Source organism: Notechis scutatus, chromosome 11 (assembly GCF_049901735.1).
Source record: "Notechis scutatus isolate UNSWTSFEM ecotype Mainland chromosome 11, rNotScu1.2, whole genome shotgun sequence".
NCBI classification, from domain to species: Eukaryota; Metazoa; Chordata; class Lepidosauria; order Squamata; family Elapidae; genus Notechis; species Notechis scutatus.
Window position 1 is genome coordinate 10590963 of NC_142019.1, and position 20187 is coordinate 10611149.

The window sequence follows — 20187 nt, forward strand, 5'->3', positions numbered from 1 at the left end:
CTCTTAAACCAATATTGAGGTCTTAAGCCCAATGGAAGGTTAACACTTTTATTTCAACCCTCATTCAAATAATTACTGATTTATCACTGCATGTCAGAGGCATGAATATGAACAGTTTACATGGCAACAGAAATGTGAATGACAGTCATGTCTTCAATGATGTCACACCAAATCAAAATCAAATAAACTACTTTATAGCTTAGTACATGTGTGAAACCAACCACTATGACTCTGACTTAAAACGAAAGGGCTCATGAATGCTGGCTAACTGTTCCTGCTTGAAGGAAGAAGTAAATACAGGTTAGCTGGTTATCAGATGAAAAACCTTTGGGTAGCTTTCTGAAGTCCAACATTTGAAAATATAGATCAGACATTGCGCCAAATCACCCACAAAGGGTTCATGAAATGATCTCCTGACCACACCTCAGCCTTTCTCCATGTCAAGCTAAGTACAGGTAGTCCTCAACTTACAACTTTAATTGAGCCAAGAATTTCTGTTGCTAACCAAGATGGGTGTTGTGAATTTTGCCCCATTTTACAACCCTTCTTGCCACAGTTGTTAAGTAAATTGCTGCAGTTGTTACATTAGTAACATGGTTGTTAAGTGAATCTGGCTTCCCCATTGACTTTGCTTGTCAGAAGATTGCAAAAGGGGATCACATGACCCCAGGATACCACAATCGTCATAAGTATGAACCACTTGTCAAGCATCTGAATTTTGATCACAAGGTGCCATGGGGATGCTACAACGGTCAGAGATTGTAAGTCACTTTTCCTCAGTGCCATTATAACTTTGAACAGTCACTAAATGAACTGTTGCTAAGTCGAGGACTACCTGCAGAGAAGTCTATCTTATCACAATGTTGAGTTAGAGCCAATGAATTGAATAACAATTCCACATTAGCATGATTTCAAACAAAGCAAATATTTTCAACAAACGACTTGGGAGGTTTTGTCCTCCCAAGAACAAAGAAGAACAACTAAGATGATTAAGAGCCTGGAGGCAAAAATCACATGAAGAATGGTTGCAGGAATTGGTTAGTCTAGGGAAAAGAAGGACTGGGGTGACATGATATCAGTATTCCAGTATTTGAGGAGCTGCCACAAAGAGGAAGGAGTCAACTTATTTACCAAAGGCAGGACAAGAAACAATGGATGGAAACTAATCAAGGAGAGAAGCAACCTGGAATTGAGGAGAAACTTCCTAACAGTGAGAACAATTAGCCACTGGAACAGCTTGCCTTCTGAAATTCTAGGGGCTTCATCACTTTTTAAAGAAAAGACCAGACAGATATCTATCTGAAATGTTATAGAGTCTTCTGTTTGAGCAGGGGGTTGGACTGGAAGACTCCAAGATTCCTTCCAACTCTATTCTGATTGACTGAGAGTAAGCTTTTTTTTCTTAAAGCAAATGGTTTTAATCTAACTCTAGTAGTAGAAAATATATCTATTTGTCTGGGTGGTTTGAAAATAAAGTAGATGGCAAAATAATAGAGTTCTGTTGTTCTCAGGGCTTCATGTTAACATCAGAAAGATAGTAGAGAGCTAAAAATAATCAAGAGCCTAGAATGAAGACAGATGTTTTTTCAGTCTCTACAGCATACATTCATCTATCTAAATATTTTTGGTCAGCTTCTTCACTGATAGAAGGAAAAAAAATTGAAATGAAATGAAGAGATGGTGGTAAAATGTAAGATATGAAATCTGTTTTTGGTTTTTTTTTCTGTTTTGGAAGAAAGAAAAACAAGTTTTAACAGCAGTTTCTTAGCATGGCATGATAAATTTTGGGAAAGGATGACACTTAGATGTAACTGAATTTTCTTTTGGATCCCTCCACAATGGATCAAGATTTTTAAGAAACTATAAATAAATTGACTGAACTGGAAAAATCCTCCAGCTCAAACTTAAAAACACTTTGTGAAGCTCCCTCCAGCAAATATCTGTAGAGTTTTTAAAAAAAAAAATGAATGAAAGAGGCCATTTCTTCTCTTAATTGGTCACCCTAATATTGATATCAAATATTATTGTTATTATTACTAGTTCTTGGTTTACTTCTTTGTTTTTTCAGCCCAAAATGAATCCCTGTGGCAGATTATATTATGACAAATATGCAACTGAACCTCTTTTAAAGCAATGGAAACATATTTTGATGGAGTTAAAAAAGATAGTCAAACCAACACTAACTAAGGTCCTGAAGAATATGACCTTAAATACTTAAAATGTTTATAGATCCTACAGAACAAAAACATCAAAATGATTGCAATCTAGATACCAACATGATATATTTAAAGTGGATGATCCACATTTTTAGCTCAACTCAGCAATAAACCACTCACAGAAAATGCTCAGACTTGCATTATAATCTGTGCCCTTGGTTACTTTTTATGAAATTAATATGCTTTTATGGGTTTCCAAAAACCAGGAGAAGCAAAAAAACATGATGAGCTTTCTTGAGCACAGATTTTTATCACAAAGAAAAAGACTAGGGGTAACATGATAGCAGTCTTCCAGTACTTGACATGCTGTCACAGAGAAGAATGGGTCAACCTATTCTCCAAAACATCTGAGGGTTTTGGACCAGAAGCAATGGATGGAAGATCATTAAAGAGAGACCCAACTTGGAGAAATTTCCTGACAGTGAGAACAATTAATCAGTAGAAAAACTTCCCTCTGTGAAAGTTGTGTGTGTGCTTCATCATTGGAGGTTTTCAAGAAGGGACTGGACAGCCATTTGTTGGGGCTAGAAAACCTTCCACTGTATTATTCTACATTCTACATAGGGGGGAAGTACCCCATTTTCCATATTTTAAAAAGAAGTAAAAATTCTATTTCAATGAATTCATTTGGAATCGTTGCAATATGTCAATGGTTGCCCTGATGGGCAGGAAACAATCCCAAAGCAACCATTTATTGGAAAGCCAATTCCTGAGATTTCTCCCTGCAAAATACATTTTCGGTATACTCCTAGAGGATTCTCTACAGTGGCAATTGCCATTAGCAGTGTTCCAATATCAAAGAAGAGGGGGTCAACCTATTCTCCAAAGCATCCGAAAGATGGGCAAGAAGCAATAGAAGGAAACTAATGAAGGAGAGAACCAACCTAGAATTAAGGAGAAATTTCCTGACAGTTAGGACAATTAATCGGTGGAATGACTTATCTCCAGAAGTTGTGGGTGCTCCATCACTGGAGGCTTTTAAGAAGAGATTGGACAACCATTTGTCTGAAATGGTATAAGGTCTCCTGCTTGAGCAGGGGGTTGGATTAGAAGGCCTCCTAGGTCCCATCCAACTCTTATTCTGTTATTACTGAGCAAATAGATACACATTGATATTAAGCAGTGATCTTCAGTCCATTGACCATAAGGTCAATGGGGGACTCAGAGTAAGTCTTGTCAACCACAAAACTTGAACCTGGTGCTTTTGTTTGTAGGACTCAAACTGACTTTTTAAAATAAAAAATAAAGAGGAGATGGAAACCAAGCAGGTAGCTTTTAAGGAGCTCATAGATTCCTTGGTATAAACATGCCTCTCATTGCCTGCCCATGAGCCAAGCCACAGGAATCTGAAGGTATCCAATTTGTGTTGAGCTCTGTTGGATTCCTTTAGCTTATCAGAAGAGTTGTGAGGGAACAGGTATTCTTTTAAGCTCCCTGAATCTGTGACATTGATGATTCAAAAGGTTTGAATCAGTTGGAAACATACCATTTGAAATTGCAGATGAAAACTCATCTGAGTGAATTTTCCATATTTAAACAAGAGCATGCCAGACATAGAAATACAGGAAATCAAGGACAATTTGTTTTGCCCCTCATCCTCTCTTAAACTGTACAGATGATATTTTGTTATAAAACAACAACAACGTGCCTTTGATTTAATATTCAATAGCTCCAATTCTGGTTCAATGACTGACATCTGTTATGCATATTCTATGGAGAATAAAAATGCTAAATAAATATAATTATCTACTCCCAGTTTATTGGGTAGGGGTGATAAAATCTGAAAAGCCTTGCCTGTGGATCACAAAATAGGCCTGGAGTCTCAATTTTGACTTTAGCATTCATAACTAATTTTGAGAACAAATTGTTTCATCTTTAGTTCAAAGCCCCCATGAGGAAATACAGAGAATTCAGGCCCCATAAACAATTCTATACATGCACTAGACAAAATTACCTAATCATAGCAAACCAGAATTTGGTTGAGAAGCCACTTTCAATACAAATGGGAGATTGATTCTCCCAGGAAATTATTATGAAGCACAAAGAATGGAAACAAGGTTTTGGAAATTATGAAGGGTGAAATGCCTTGCTTTTATTAGTGCAGTTTTTTCAAGTATCCACAGTTTCCTCCCACCCATACGAAAAACCTTTATGGTGAGCACATCCATCTTCAGAATAAAGGCAGTTTCTTCAAAATAAAAGGATGCACTAGTACAGAAGAACCATAATAATGAGATATGGAGTCTTTGCCTTTAAGGTCATAAGATTGGGATTCATACTGGGCAAGAAATAAGTGGAAGCTATTACCTTTGAGGTTATTTACTCTACTGCTCTCTCTCTCTCTCTCCCTCCCTCCCTCCCTCCCTCCCTCCCTCTCTCTTTCTCTCCCCCAGTTGCAAAACAGACAAACAAACAAAAGTGAAGGAAAATTTCAAGTGTGATGAGTTAAGAGATGGTATCCAGAGAAATTCTTCCATAATTGCTGGCATTATTTGCATTTCTATAAAGCATGAATCCCAGAACTCCCTATATTTCCTCAACCTCTCCTTAACTTAGGCACTAGTTTTATTAGACATATTGTCTAAGATGCCATTAGCACTCTGATTCTACTCTACATATGAAAAATAGAAGAGAATATGTGTAGCTCAGGGTTGAATTGTGGGGTGGTTGGTGGTGTCTCACCTCGGTTGTTTTCTTGCAGGTATTTCATCAGTGCACTGATGATGTTAGCTAGTTGGGTAATAAAGCATGTGCAAGAAAGCAACCAAGCTCATAAGTCACCAACAACCCCATCAATGTGAAAAAGCTAACCAGAGAAATTCCATTGTTTTTCCCTAGTAGATTTCCTAGTTGATATCATAAAAGATGACTCAAAGATGGATCTTAGAGAGTTCCTCCTTAACACTTGCTCCAGGTTATTGATTTTTTTAAAGGAAAAAAAAAAACTGATCCCAATCTTGAGAGATACAAGAATCAATCCAATTGAAAAATATCATTCTCTGATCACGTTATCTTGTGTTCCCTCACAATTTCTTGAGTACATTGCCTGAGAATACATGTGTCCCAAATGTCATGGAAATTGCATGTCACCCATGCGAAGAAATCATGCACCACTTAAAAAAGGCAAGGCAACATTCCCTTGCTTAAGGCAGGGATGGAGTAACTGCATCTTGCTTATGGCATGTTGCACATGATGCTACATCTCGTTTTTGGTCTCTCCCTTGCTGCTAAACTTAAGCAGCAAAATGATGCAGTTTTGGCTGCCCGATTGCAAACTCTTTGGGGGGAAAGGATTAAAGTTGGGGATGGAAGTGACTTGCCTCCTAGAGGCTGTGTATTCTAGAATGATTCTTAGTGCAAGATGGATTCACGTTACATTATTTCTCAAAGACAAAAGCCCACAACAGCCTAAGGACTGTTGAAATCTGTGGGATCTTTCAATTCTCATTTTCCTAAGCAAAGTTCCCTCGCTTCTTTGATCTCTTATCTGGACTGGTGGAGGAGAAACTCGATGCTGGGATATTTTATATCCCGATATCATATTGGGTTCAGGATCTCTGGGAACTGTAATTTCCTAGGACTCCTTAATTGAACTCCTCAAAGGTATTCTGTCATTGGTGTCTTTGCTGAGCAAATAGCTGTCTATATTAATTCAACCCAACATGCTTCTAAAGTAATAAAGAACTTGGGATGTGAAATCATTGTCCTTGACACTTAGCAAAGCAAAACAGAAGAACAATTTGTCTAAAACAAAGCAGTGAAGGCTCTGGTGACATATTAGAGACACATGCATTCTTTATCCAATGATCTTTTATCATGTATAATTCACTGCCTCGTGTTTGGTTTATAATTTCAAGGTATTTTGTTGCTTTTACCTTAGCTAACTATAAAATAGCCAAGGAATCACCTGTGACAGCCAGAATCCCATTGTAATTGGGCACAAGATTTTCATGCAAAAGTTGCCAGCTTATTTCTTTTATACTATCAGAGGAAACTTAGCACAGTGACATAGCCCATATCTTGAATGGAATGGAAAAGATATCAAGTTCAATCTTAGACATTTCCACATAGCGTTGAATATCTGTTGGAAGAATCTGCCAGTCAATCTCAGCCAATGGTGTGACTGAGTAGAAGCCAGCTTTCCATATCCCAAAGTATTCATCTGTATTTGAACAACGGTTAGCTTTGTATGACACAAGATCTGTTTCGCAAAGCAGAATAGGGAAGAACATCCTTGTGTTCACATAACTTCCTATGCAAATAAAATATACACAATGATTTGTTTCATATACCATGCTAAAACATTGGTTGGGTTCCAACAATGTATTGACTCATTGGACAGAATCTTCTCCAAACTCACCAACTACTGACTTCATGAACACATCCATGCAGATTTCTTGGCAGCAATGTTGAAGTAGTTTGCCATTATATGAAGAGTGAGGGTGTCAAAAAAAAACCTTTAACTTATGTCCTTAGCATTTCCTAATGCCAAGTACTAAATAGGGCTGACCCTGCGTAACTTTCACTCTAAAAAAATATTCAGAACTCACATTTTAATCTAATGTAGCACATTGTGTAAACAAATTCTAATTCTTTTTTAAATCTATCTTTGTCTAGAATGATACAGGGAGAATTATAGACAATAAGTTGAGAAGAAGTTGTAAGCAAAGTATTTTTCATGACTTTCATCATCTTCACCATCCATCCATCCTTCTGGTTTCTTTCTTTTTAGGCTCTCAAGGACCCAACTTTGGCTGCTCGAAAGGACTTCCAGAGGGAGGCAGAGCTGCTCACCAACCTGCAGCATGACCATATTGTGAAATTTTATGGTGTCTGTGGTGATGGAGATCCACTCATCATGGTCTTCGAATATATGAAGCACGGAGACTTGAATAAGTTTCTGAGGTAAAGGTTAAATATACAATGAGTTGTAGAAAGGGAAGAATGGAAATTGATATGAGGGATAGGGCATAACTGGAGATATCTTGACTTCATCAAACTGCATATGACTACTCTAAAGAAAAGAAGGAGTAGGGGTGACATGATAGCAGTATTTCACTATTTGAGGGGCTGCCACAAAGAAGAGGGGGTCAACTTATTTTCCAAAGCACCAGAAAGCAAGACAAGAAACAATGGATGGAAAGTAATCAAGGAGAGAAGCAACCTGGAATTAAGGAGAAACGTCTTAACAGTGAGAACAATTAACTAGTGGAACAGCAAGCCTTCAGAAGTTGTGGGTGCTCCATCACTGGAGGTTTTTAAGAAAAGACTGGACAGCTACTTGTCTCAAATATTATAGGGTCTTCTGCTTGAGGTTGGACTAGAAGACCTCCAAGGTCCCTTCCAGGTCTATTTTGATTGATTGGTTCCCATTATCCAACCACAGTGAAACTGCTCTTCTTCTCCTTGAACCATCCATGGTACTGTGGCTATTAGGCAAATATGGGACTAACCTAACACAAATAGTCATGTCCTTCACCTTTACAGACATGAGAAGAAAGTCTGTGGTATTGTCACACTAAGCCAATGGCAGCTGTATGTGACTAGTTAGAAATTAGAACTTAAGCCAGGGAAACAGATCAGAAGGTTCAAACTAAGGACCAAAACCATGGAGAGCTCAACTGTCATTCAGGGAGCCTTTCAGACAAAGAAATTCATAAAGCTTTCACTGCCAAAAAATATCATGACAAACTGGATAGGTGGGGCTACTTCAAATAATACACTATCAAGAAATTTATCCTAGCTGTATTTTTGGCAGCATCAATTTATGGCAGCTCTTCACTAAATATGAGATTCTCAGTACTAGCAATGATCTTTCCTTCTAGCTTTATCCTCCTGCCTCCTGGAGATATATGGATCTGCATAAGGATTTTAGCATGCACTGGCTTGATACTTTCTTATACTCTGGCCTTAGTTGGCAATTAATTTGCCAAGAAGATCCAGCTGCTACAGGACTTGACAATTTTCCTTTTCCAATTCTAAAATAAAAATAATAATAATACTTACTTACTTACTGGGATCTGCTCGCATAATCCACCGATACATCACGCAGTCCTAAACACTTGGGAAGTGTTCGACTAGTGATTTGTGATATGAAACCCAGCATAGTTATCTCGTTTGCTGTGTATACTGTCATTTTTGTGTATAATAATAAATAATAAATTATTAATAATAATAATAATAATAATAATAATAATAATAATAATAATAATAATAATAATAATAATTCTAGCCACTCTATCATACTAGCATTTTGTTCCTTCTTGAATTTTTCATCAACATGGAACAGTCAATAGCCGAACACAAAAAATGGACAGAGAGGCTGTTCTTCCATAATGTTGAAATTAAGGGTTAATGTTCCAGAATTCATGCAACGGTACTCTCATTTTTTCCAGTAATGATTATTTGTTATTTCCTAGTATTTAGATAATTGGACTTTTGCGATACATGCACATCTGTTTCTTCTCCTGCTACGTTGGTTAAACAGGATTGTAAAGTAATTGTGTCAATAATTTAGATAGCAGCTCCACTTCTAGGTTTGTGGTTTTGCCAAGGCAATTATTCTGTTGTCAAAGCTGACACATGACTGGAGTGGAGTGAGGGGGAAGCAAACTTCTCTCCTCTAGATTTCATTTATTTTAGCTGGCATCCAGAGGACAAGAAATATAGGGATGCTTCCAAAGACACAGCCTTGCCCTCTTCAAAGGAATAGAGGAACTCTGCAAAATCTGAAAACTGCAGACTACTCTTGCAGGATGACTGGAAGAGAGTTGTCACTCTTGATGTATCTTTTCTGTTTCCATTTCCCCTATAGTCCTGTTGTCTAAATGTGGGCAACTCGGAGAGATTAAATGCATTTTCCAAGTCAATCTGACAAACTAGCAAAAAGCCAACAGCTTTGTTCCAGTAGATTTAACAAAGGAATATTGACATATTCCCCCATGCAAGCAAGTTCAGCCAGGCCATTTGTTCCAGGAGCAGGATTTCTTCCCCACTTCATGTGAGAATTGAAAAAGACACTGAGTGAGATCACAATGGGGGCAAATGTTTAAAGCCCCTCCAATCCCTTCCACCATTATATATGAAATCCCAGCTTGGGACATCAATATTCACTATTTTGTCTGAAGGGGAGGCTAACTGGGTTTTCTTTCCCGGCAAAAATATTGATGACTCTTTAGTGCATTTATAGCACAGTGTGGGGTGGATTATCCATTTGATAAGGTAGTTACATCTTAAAAGAGCCAAAGTAGCATCATCCATCTAGCCTAAGCACTGTCGTAAAAAGCTTGTTCAAATAAATGGTTTTTCAGTGTTCCCATAAGATTCTGGGTAAATGGTTAGTTTCTAGGAAATATGAAGGATAGTGCTTTCTCTATGCTATTTTGCAAACATTCAGGCACAGGTAAGGATTGATCATCCTCTCTAGTCTATTTCTAGTCTATTTTTGTTTCTTTCAATGAATCAAGTGAATGATTCATTGAAGGAAATGGATATAGACTAGACAGATCATTTAACATACCAACTCCCTTTTTATGACCTTGTAATCTCTTAATTTGGGGTAGAGATGGGGCAACTGGATGGAGCTGAGCATTTACTGGCCAGATGCCCTTCCTGATGCCTGCATGGAGTTCACAGCAGATATTTTTTTCTTTGCACCCCAGGAGAGAAACATCTTCAGCTACCTAGGATTGAACTCCCAACCTTCCAAGTGGGAGGCAAGCATCTTCACCATTAAGCCACCATGCAGCTCTTTCACTTCCATACCTTCATTTCATATTAAATGAGAAGTTGTGTAACCATGGTTTGCTGAATAAGCCTCAGTGGCCATGTTAAGCCATAAATATTGGTTTACAACTAAACCAAACAAGCATGATGTTAAATGTGACTCCTGCCACTGTCTTGCTTAGCAGGCAAGCCTCCAGAGCTGCCTTTTTGAAAAGCCATCTACATTCTTTAGCGATAGAGATGTCTATGGAGGCTATCAATCACCTTTTTTTTCTTTGAAAACATTTCACTTCTCATCCAAGGAGCTTCTTCTGTTCTTACTAACTGATGGGGAATGATTGCTGAGAATTGATTCCCCAGCAGTCAATTAGAACTGAAGAAGCTTCTTGGATAAAGCTTTCAAAGAAAAAAGAAATCTCAAGATAGTCCAGTTGCCTTTTGGAAAAAGCACCTTTGGGACTAAAGAAAGCATCTGAGTCCTGGCTAGGAAAAGACAGAAGTGTAAAAATCTCTTTCAAATAAAACTGAAAACCCAGTAAGAAAAGGAAATGTTAAGTTTTCTAATAGAAAAGTGTCAACTGCAATACATAAACTGGGGAAAAAAACCTCTCACTCATATGATTATTCTTTGTTTTCTTTCAAGAGTGAGTCTTTCCCGTGACTTTCAGAACGTATCTTTGAATTATGAAGACAACCAATGTCTCAGGTGGCATCATTTTTAATTTATGCCCTCTGCAAGACATGGGATTGTATCTGTTTTAAGGAGGAGCTATGTAAAAGTACAACATTTTCACTAGAAATCCAATATTTTCCTCCCTTTGATTCTTACCCCCCCGGAAGATAGACTACCCATTTCTGTGATTGCCTTCCAGAAGTTGCCTAACATAAAATTCTTCCAGAGGAGAAATGGAAGCTAAGAGGATATCCCCCAAATGTGTTTCTGTTCGCTTTTTCACTGTTGCTCCCTTCTGTTTTTACCTTTTGGCATTTTAATTTATTACTATGGTATGATTTTATTATTGTTAGCTGTTGGGAACCTTAGATGTATTCAGTGGCACACAAACCTAATCATATATCATTCATATTGTATCTCATCAACCCCGGGAAGGTTGAAAATCAAGACTCTATGCAAGCCAGAAGGAAGCTTAGGTCTCCAAAGAGAAAGAACCTAGAAGATTGAAATTTTCAATTTTTGTTGGCTAGGCTGCTGCTGCTGCTGTTGACAAAGGTAAAAATGCCAGCAGCTGTTTTAAAGAAAAAGGAAATGAGCCACAAAAGAGACATTCCTGCATGCTAGCAGAAAATCACAGCCACACTGTTCTTATACCACATATTAATGATCTCTGGGGCACTATTTCTGGCTGGTTGAATGCTGCTATGGATGATAAGCTGAGTAATTGATCAAATGACAAAGGTGTAATTCCAGGGCTGGATAGGAAGACCTCCTTCATGTGTTCAGGTCCAATTCACGAGGAACAAATGGCCTCAACATGCAATTAGCTCATAGCCTTGATGCCATTATAAGGCCTTTTGGTGACACCTGCCTGCATTTTGAAAGGATAATGAAAATAGGACAGTATTCACCAATACAGTTGTGAATTGAATCGGTTTCTTAACACAATTTTGACAACCAAGACAAACTCGCTGTGACTTTATTTAAAATAAAGCTGTGACTTTATTTTCATCAATCAGGCTATCCATCATTCTCAGACATTGGGAGATATGCCCACTCTTCCTACCTGATCTTGCAAATCATCTTAGTTTAGAATTCATGCGTTATTTCTCAGGTTTTTTTTTTAAGTTATCTTTTTTTCCCTGAGAGACCTTTGCATTTATACTGCATGCATGTTTTTCCCAAGTACCGTGTTTGCTTAAAATATGAGACAACATTGCCAGATTCGGATTGGACCCCAATTAAATATTAGCTGATATTTCTCAAGAGGCATTTGAGACACTGTTTGTATATCCTTCTTCTTCTCCCCCCTCCCCTCCTCTCTCTCTCTCTCTCTCTCTCTCTCTCTCTCACACACACACACACACACACACACACACACACACACACACACACGGTTCCCAAACAAGTCACTTTTAGATGTAAGATTTTTGATCTTGACACATCACAAGGCTACAGATTGGCAGCCCCGAGGCCAGAGATGTCTCACCTGTATTGACAAAGGCTACTAAGAGAGGCTGCCAGTAATTCTCTACTGAAGATTGGGAGAGATTGCTTTGAAGCCTCACGAACAGAAAATTCACAATTAAAAAGAAAAACAAACAAGCTCTCTGGGCTATTGCTGGCCAGATTGAATTTTAACTAATTTTTTTTTTTTGGAATACAAGCAGCCTCAGCTGTCTTTACCAAGAGAAGACGGTGATACATCTTATTAGGGCACATACTGGATGCTTCCAACAAACTTGAACACATCTGCTGTAAAAAGAAATGATGTTCCCACAATGGAGGAATAGTTTGAAAAGATGATGGATCTGACAGAGATGGCAAAGCTGACTGAGTGAATTAGGGACAAGAATGTAAATGGTTTTGTGGTGATTTAGAAACCATTTCTGGACTTTCTGCATGAAAGAGACAAAACTGAAACATTGACTTTGGGTTTTGACAATTAAGTGGGTTATTGTTATAGAAATGACTAGTATTTATTTATTTTTCGTTTATCAGTATTTTTATTATTTGAGCCATGGTGGTGCAGTGGTTAGAGTCAGTACTGCAGGCTACTTCTGCTGACTGCTGGCTGCCAGAAGTTTGGCAGTTCAACTCTCACCAGGTTCAAGGTTGACTCAGCTTCCCATTCTTCTGAGGTGGGTAAAACGAGGACCCAGATAATTGGGGGCAATAGGCTGTCTTTGTAAACCACTTAGAGAGCACTATAAAGCCCTGTGAAGTGGTATATAAGTTTAAGTGCTATTGACAGTGCTATTACTATTTCTATAGCCACCCATTTCAGCAAAAGATTCTGGGTGGCTCACATGTCAATTATTTACCATAACTAAAAAGTTGATATTATTAGTTAGTTAGTTTAATTCGTTTACTTTATTGTCATTGCATCTTGTACAGCGAAATCAGACACCATCTTCAGTGCACATCATGACCATGAAAATAAACAAAACACACATCCTTCACACTCCACACATTGAATTGAAAACCCTGATACCGCACCAACACTGCACTATACAGTAGAATTCAACAGAGCTACAGCCCTGGAATAGAAGCTGTTTTTCAGCCTATTTGTCCTTGTTTTTATTATTCTGTACCATCTGCCAGGTGGTAATAGTTAAAAAAAAGGGGGTGCCCAGGATGAGACGGATCTTTGAGAATGTTTTGAACTTTCTTAAGACAGCAGGAGCTATACAGCTCTTCCAAAGAGGGGAGAGGGCAACCAATGATCTTCTGGGCAATGAAGTTAACCCTCTGGAGTGCTGTCCTATCTGCCACTGTGCAATTGGCAAACCATAAAGAGGGGCATTATTATAACTTTATTATGTATCTTATTGCACCCAAAAAGTCGCAAGTCTCTGGTTTTGGGTTCTTTTTTTTATTTCTTTTTCTCCCTTCCCTCACTTTATTACTCTATTCCTTTCCCATTTTCCCATTGTCTTTATTTCTATTTGTATTTTATAAAAGGGGAAAAACCCTTTAAGATCAATTTATTTTACAATAAATAAAATAAAAAAAGATATGCATTTTAAGAGAAATAAAATAAAAGGATATACATTTATTTTAAGAAAAATACAAACAGATATATTTATTTTAAGAAATAAAATAAAATAAAAAATGGTGTCTGTTGTCCTGTAATTTGCTTGGTTGGGCTTGACCCTGTCTTCTCTTCTCCAGGGCACATGGGCCAGATGCAATGATCCTCGTGGATGGGCAGCCTCGGCAAGTCAAAGGGGAAATGGGACTTTCTCAAATGCTGCACATTGCGAGCCAGATCGCCTCGGGAATGGTCTATCTGGCCTCCCAGCACTTTGTACACAGAGACCTGGCCACGAGGAACTGCTTGGTTGGAGTTAATCTACTGGTGAAGATTGGAGACTTTGGAATGTCCAGAGACGTCTACAGCACTGATTATTACAGGGTAAGGCATATGTGAGGGGATCAGTTGGAGTGAGGGGCACAAGCAGAGTTTGGAGAAAAGAAACCAAGTCTGTCCTGACTCTCAGTCAGTATCCATGCAGTTTGTATGAGGGATGGTTCTATCCCACAGCAATCAACCAATGGAATGCCCAAATTCTGATACCTTGGCATTTAAACTATTGGGTCCAAACAGCAGAAGAAGGGTAATACCTTCAAGTATAAAGTCAGATAAATAAGAAAGATGTCCACTGTCCAATTCTGGCCTAGATGGTCCAGTCTAGGGAAAAAAGAGACACATTAACGTTCAAATTCTTCTGAAAGAATTAAATGTTAGATATTGGCTCCCGGTTACTGGACCATTCCCAGAACAGAGTTCCTACAAAACCCTACAGTTCCTAGTTTATATAATTTAGATGTTAACGAACTGAAGATCAAATATGGGATTTCTCTCCCCCCCTCCCAATTATTGCATCAAAAACTTTCACCAGGGATTCCTGCATGTCTGGGTCTTGCCCGTAACAGCAGAATAAAAGCCTCCTTAAAAGTTGAGAGAACTATATCAGGCAGAAAGGTTTCAGGAGAATCAACCCTTTGGCATGCTGCTGTTCTCCTTTTGTTCATGGACATTTTAATTGTGCAGCACTGGAACATGGTTGGCTGAATAAAAATGCACATTCATTCATGAGCAGCAAATTGGAAAGGACATCTTGGCAAATTTTGAGATGAGATGGCATGTGTCTGATAACTGCTTAATCCTCCCAGTGCCTAGATGCTATGTGATTCTGGGGGCAGAGCAGGGTGTCACTGTGTTGAAATGATCCCAAGGAAAGAAAAAAGATAACCATTCTTAATGAGGTGATGACATACTTCTGCCAATTATTTTAGCAGATGCACCTGAATGAAGTTGGCTGAGCCCAACAAGGGACATAATTCCACAAATGTGATTCAGTGCAAATAAACTTGATTTTTATCTACAGTAATAATGAAGCACGGCCAATCAAGCTGGACTTCAAAATACAGAATCTACTATATCTAAGAAACCAAAGCTAAGAAGCAAAAGACCTTAGTTTGATGTGCTTCCTAGTAGGCACGTAGTCGAACAGCATTTGAAATTTAAAGGACAATTGAACTACTAGTTGCTGTTTCTTCTTCTTCTCCCCCACCCTTCTCCTCCTCTTCTGTTGTAACTATTTAATGTCAGCTGAAACCCATCTTGAATATCAGGAGCCATTTTTCATCCAGAATCTATTCCTTGTTGTTTCCCTCATATCTGTGAACTAACAATTCAACCATGTAATGCCATTTCATTCCACTCTATACTTAAATTGCTCTATAGTTGTAAAAGATTTCCATAATGATGTAAACCATAAGCACAAGCCTTTATTTTTTTTTCATGATGCTCCAAGAATATCTAGGTTTGGGAGATCTGGTGGCTCAGAAATTAGTACTAAGGACTGATTCTCAGGCCAGTTCTTTTATGCACAATACTTGAGAGAAGACTTATTAATGATAATGCCACCTTGGCGAAAAGTATTGGACTTACTGCAGCCACTACAATATTTATAAGCATTCCCCGTTTAAAATGGAACCTGTAGAACCTCTAGGTAACCTCATTAGAAATGGAACTTCAAATTTTAGTTTAAGGTTTCCACATATGCACATTATTCACTGCATAAATGATGCCTGAAGACAATGGCTTGTCTTCAGAAGTTGTAGTACTCCATCACTGGAGTTTTTTAAGAGGAAGTTCGACAGCCATTTGTCTGAAATGGTATAGGGCAGTGGTGGCTAACATTTTGGGGTTCCTGTGCCAAAAATTGTGTGCGCGCTTGCACGCTCACGTGGCAGCACCCAGAAGACAATGCGCCCCCCATGTTCCCTACGCATGCACGTGCAATCCCCACCCACCCACCCCCGCCACACTCTTACCTGCACTGCGCCTCACTGCTGATTTTCAGCCAGTTTGAGGCCTTTTTCGGCCTCCCAGAGACTTGAGGAAGACTTCTGCAGGCTTTGAAGGCAGAAAACTAGCCCCATTTCATCACTTCTGTATTTTCGGAAAAACAGGAAGTGATGAAGCAGGGCTAGTTTTTGGCCTGCAAAGCCTGCAGAAGCCTGCAGAAACCTTCCTCAAACCTTTGGGAGGCTGAAAAAGGTCTCAAACCCACTGAAAATCAGCTGTGAGGCATGCACATGCTCAGTGAGGTAAGTTTCCCTGCAGCTTGCATGCCGGCACAAATGGCTCTGCATGCCACCTGCGGCATGCGTGCCATAGGTTCACCAACATGGGTATAGGGTCTCCTACCTGAGAGGGGGTTGGACTAGAAGACCTCCAAGTTCCCTTCCAATTCTGCTATTCTGTTATTCTGCTATTTTTTTGGCTCTACAGATGCCTACCTTCTATGACTATCATAAAAAGGTGTTGGTCACATGGGGAGAATGCTTTCAGACACATGTAAAGATACATAAATGACCCATAAAAAGCATTCCTTATAAGACAGGCAAACATAAATGATTTATTTAATTAAGGTATGTGTCAACCATCTCACTACTGAGAACTCTCGATAGAAGCTGTCCAAATTTCCTAGAAAAATCATTCAATTATTTCTCTTTTTCTTTACTGTTCCATCTGCATTTGCCACGTTCCCATTTATCCACATTCCACCCCCAGTCATTCTTTCTTCATCCCTGCAACATGTTTTCAACAGCCTCTCTCTCTCTCACCCAGAAACAAGCACACTTTTGGAACAAGCGCTCCTTGCATTTTCGCGAGGTCTTTCATTAAAGAGAATCCAGTGGAAGGCAACAAAGATGATTAAAGGATTGGAGGCCACGACCTGTGGAAGGAGATTACGGCAAACTTAATACAGGGGGCTTATGGAAAAAGCAACAGGAAAGATAACTGATTGTGTGTAAATTATGAGAATAGAAATAATAGGCAATTTAGGCCCATTTGAGGTGCTCTCTAGCTGGTGCAGACAGTTTAGACAAGCAGATAATTTGTTGGGGTAAAGGATTGGATGATTAGGTGAAGAATGGTTGCAGGAATTGGGTATGTCTAGTCTAGTGAAAAGAAGGACTAGGGGTGACATGATAGCAGTCTTCCGATATTTGAGGGGCTGCCATAAAGAAGACGGGGTCACCCTATTTCCCAAAGCACCAGAAGGCAAGACAAGATACAATGGTTGGAAACTAAACAAGGAGAGAAGCGACTTAGAACTAAGGAGAAATTTCATAACAGAGAGAGCAATTAACCAAAGGAACAGCTTGCCTTCAGAAATTATTATAAAATACCCATTTGTTTTGAGTTTTTAATATCTTTTTTGAGACATACAATACAAGAAAAGTCACCAGTCCCTAAATCCCATCTAGAACATCTTGTAAAAAATTTATCTGAGAGGTCAGGTCAACTTGGCCAAGAATCAAACTGAACAGGGGGAAGCATAGGAGAATATTACCCCTCTCCATGTTTTCCCTGCACTTCCTAAGCCTGAATACAAAATCAACTTGGGTTTTGATAGAAATAAATCAAAAGTGTAGTGGAGCTTTGGAAACCACATACATTTTTTTTAAGGTCCTCACTCCTGCTTGCGACCATGTACTCTTGTGAGTGGTCTCCCTGCTTCAGAGAAAGCTTATTTTTGGTAATACATTCAGACTTTCACATTCTGGGTCGAAAACTCACGCCAAATTTTCATTTGAGCTGATTTTAGCTAAATGTTATTGTAAATTCTCCTACCAATTTCCCCTGGAGATTGCAGCATTTTATCATTCTCTGGAGAGAAAGCTGTGTAAGATTCCATCAGAAGGTTAATATTGACACGACAGGTCCAAAACTCTCTGCAGGCTAACAACTTCATTAAAATGTATCAGAGCTCCCTATTGCTGTGTGTGTGTGTGTGTGTGTGTGTGTGTGTGTGTGTGTGTGTACACATGCATTCTTGTGCATCTGTGTGCTGGTGCATACATTGTGGTATTTTGAGTATCTTTTCAATTCAGGATTCACTTCTGGGTTTTGTTTTGTTTTGTTTTTTTGTCTTCCTCTTTTCTGCATCTTCTTAATCAAAGGGAGAAAGAGAAAAGCACCATCTTGCCAGAGCCCAAAACAAGATACAAAGCAATTGCGAAAAAGTGAAACTGCTAAAACTCCCCAATACATGTTCCACAAGCAGACCTTTCCGTAACAAAAAGCATTGCAGCACTCGGCCCCTCCTAAGCCTCTCCCCGTGTTCTGCTTTTAAGACAGATGTGTCTTTTCCAATGCAGATTGCCTGGGAATGCACTCAGGTGTTTATCCAGCTTTGACAGGATAGAAGGGTTTTGTTTTATGGGTGTGGAAGATTATTTAAAAAAAAAATACAAAGAGATCGGAGATAAATTGGCAGATGGGAGAGAAAAGTCAAAAGAAAGCTATCTCCCCCTCCCCATTTATTCATGTTTTTTTTTTTAATTTTGCAACCTTCACATTTCAAAGGCATCATGTCAGTTTGTCTCTGATATGCTTTTCTGAGAGGCAGGGATCTGTAAAACTTAGTGATGTGTGTGTGTACACACACATAGGTACACACACACAAACACATATCCACTGTCTTACTCTCCAGATCAGTGGTGGCTAACCTTTTTGGGCTCCCGTACTGAAAATTGCAACATCCCCCCCCCACCCACCATGCCCTCTTACCTGCACTGTGCATGCGCACAACTCCCAGCTAATTTTCGGCCCATTTAAGGCCTTTTTCGGCATCCCAGAGGCTTGAGGGAAGCCTCTGCAGACTTTGGAGGCCGAAAAACAGATCCATTTCGTCACTTGCCATAGCTTCACCATCACGGCTCTAGATTGTATGTCGCCTGCAAGTGTCCTCCTTTTGGAATCACTTATTTTATTTTTCTATATGATTATATTTCTGCCATGTGTTCCTGTATCCCGTCAGTAGATTACACTACACATTCAAATGGCTCAGAGTGACGGACAGCATTATTTAGATAAGGGACCCCATGTCTTTTTCTTTTTCCCCCCAAAGCACCTCAGTCTAAAAAGCATGCAGCCCTCTTTCTTTTAGCATTTAGGTGTTGCCTTCATGGTATATTTAGTACTCGGTTCGTAGGCCTCTCATCTTGGAGACCTAGTAACGGTGTATTGGAAAAAATCGATTCTTCACCTGCCCTTCAGGAGTGTTCTATCATTCTACTGTTTGATGGATGCTAATTAAATCAGCTCCTAGCCCTTTTCCCCTTGATTAAAACAGAAGAAATAATGGCCTGTGAAATGCTGCCCATTTGCAGCTAAATAGAGTTGGTTGGAGAACTGCATATGATTGCAACAGTCTCATTAGAAGCACCTGGCAGTGGCCTACTGGGAAGACAAATATTAGGGGGAGCTTAAGACCTGGCACACTGTATCATCTCCCTCAACATTGAACAGAGGACAGCAACTGAGGTTGTGAAGGTCCATTGTGCAGGTCCAGACTCTGCTCTAGGGGTGGTATTCAGCAGGTTCTGACCAGTTCTGGAGAACTGGTAGCGAAAATTTTGAGTAGTTCGGAGAACCAGCTAATACCACCTCTGACTGGATATTTTACAGTATCCTTCCCCTGCCACACCCACCAAGCCATGCCCACAGAACCAGTAGTAAAAAAAAATTGAATCCCACCACTGGCCAAACCCATCTATTTTCTGCCTCCTGGGTCCCAGCTGATCAGCTGGGTCTTCTTTTGTTGCCCTGCACAGGAGAACGGAGCTGGAAAGCAGGTTAATGGGGTGGGGAGGGAATGGGATTTTGCAGAAACTTTCCCCCAGGAGTGGGGAGGGAATGGTGATTTTACAGTATCCTTCCCCTGCCACGCCTACCAAGCCACACCACGCTTACCAAGCCATGCCCACAGAACCAGTAGTAAATTTTTTTGAATCCCACCACTGCTCTGTTTTGATAATCATCACCAAAAAACGATGGTGCCATCTCCTACTTATTATGAGTGTGTGAAAAATATGGTGACTGAGAGGCGGTCAATGACAACACAACCCCAGAGACCTCATTTCACAAGGGCTGCAGATTAGGTACTCGCTTCCCATGTTGGAGAAGAAATGTCTAATGATAGTTGTGTGATGAGGATGATAGCATACGAAAGGTCATGTGTTTTGCTTCACCACAATCCTGGCGAT

At 39.4% G+C, this 20187-nt stretch overlaps 1 protein-coding gene across 3 annotated transcripts in view; it reads left to right on the forward strand.

Moving 5' to 3' along the window:
- The window catches only part of NTRK3 (neurotrophic receptor tyrosine kinase 3), a 430772-nt gene that overhangs the window by 368978 nt on the left and 41607 nt on the right, over positions 1-20187 (forward strand). For all 3 annotated transcript variants that reach the window (XM_087972779.1, XM_087972775.1, XM_087972776.1), the window contains 2 exons: positions 6949-7121; positions 13789-14032. In XM_087972779.1, coding sequence (XP_087828905.1) covers positions 6949-7121; positions 13789-14032 — 417 coding nt within the window. The remainder of the gene's footprint in view (positions 1-6948; positions 7122-13788; positions 14033-20187) is intronic.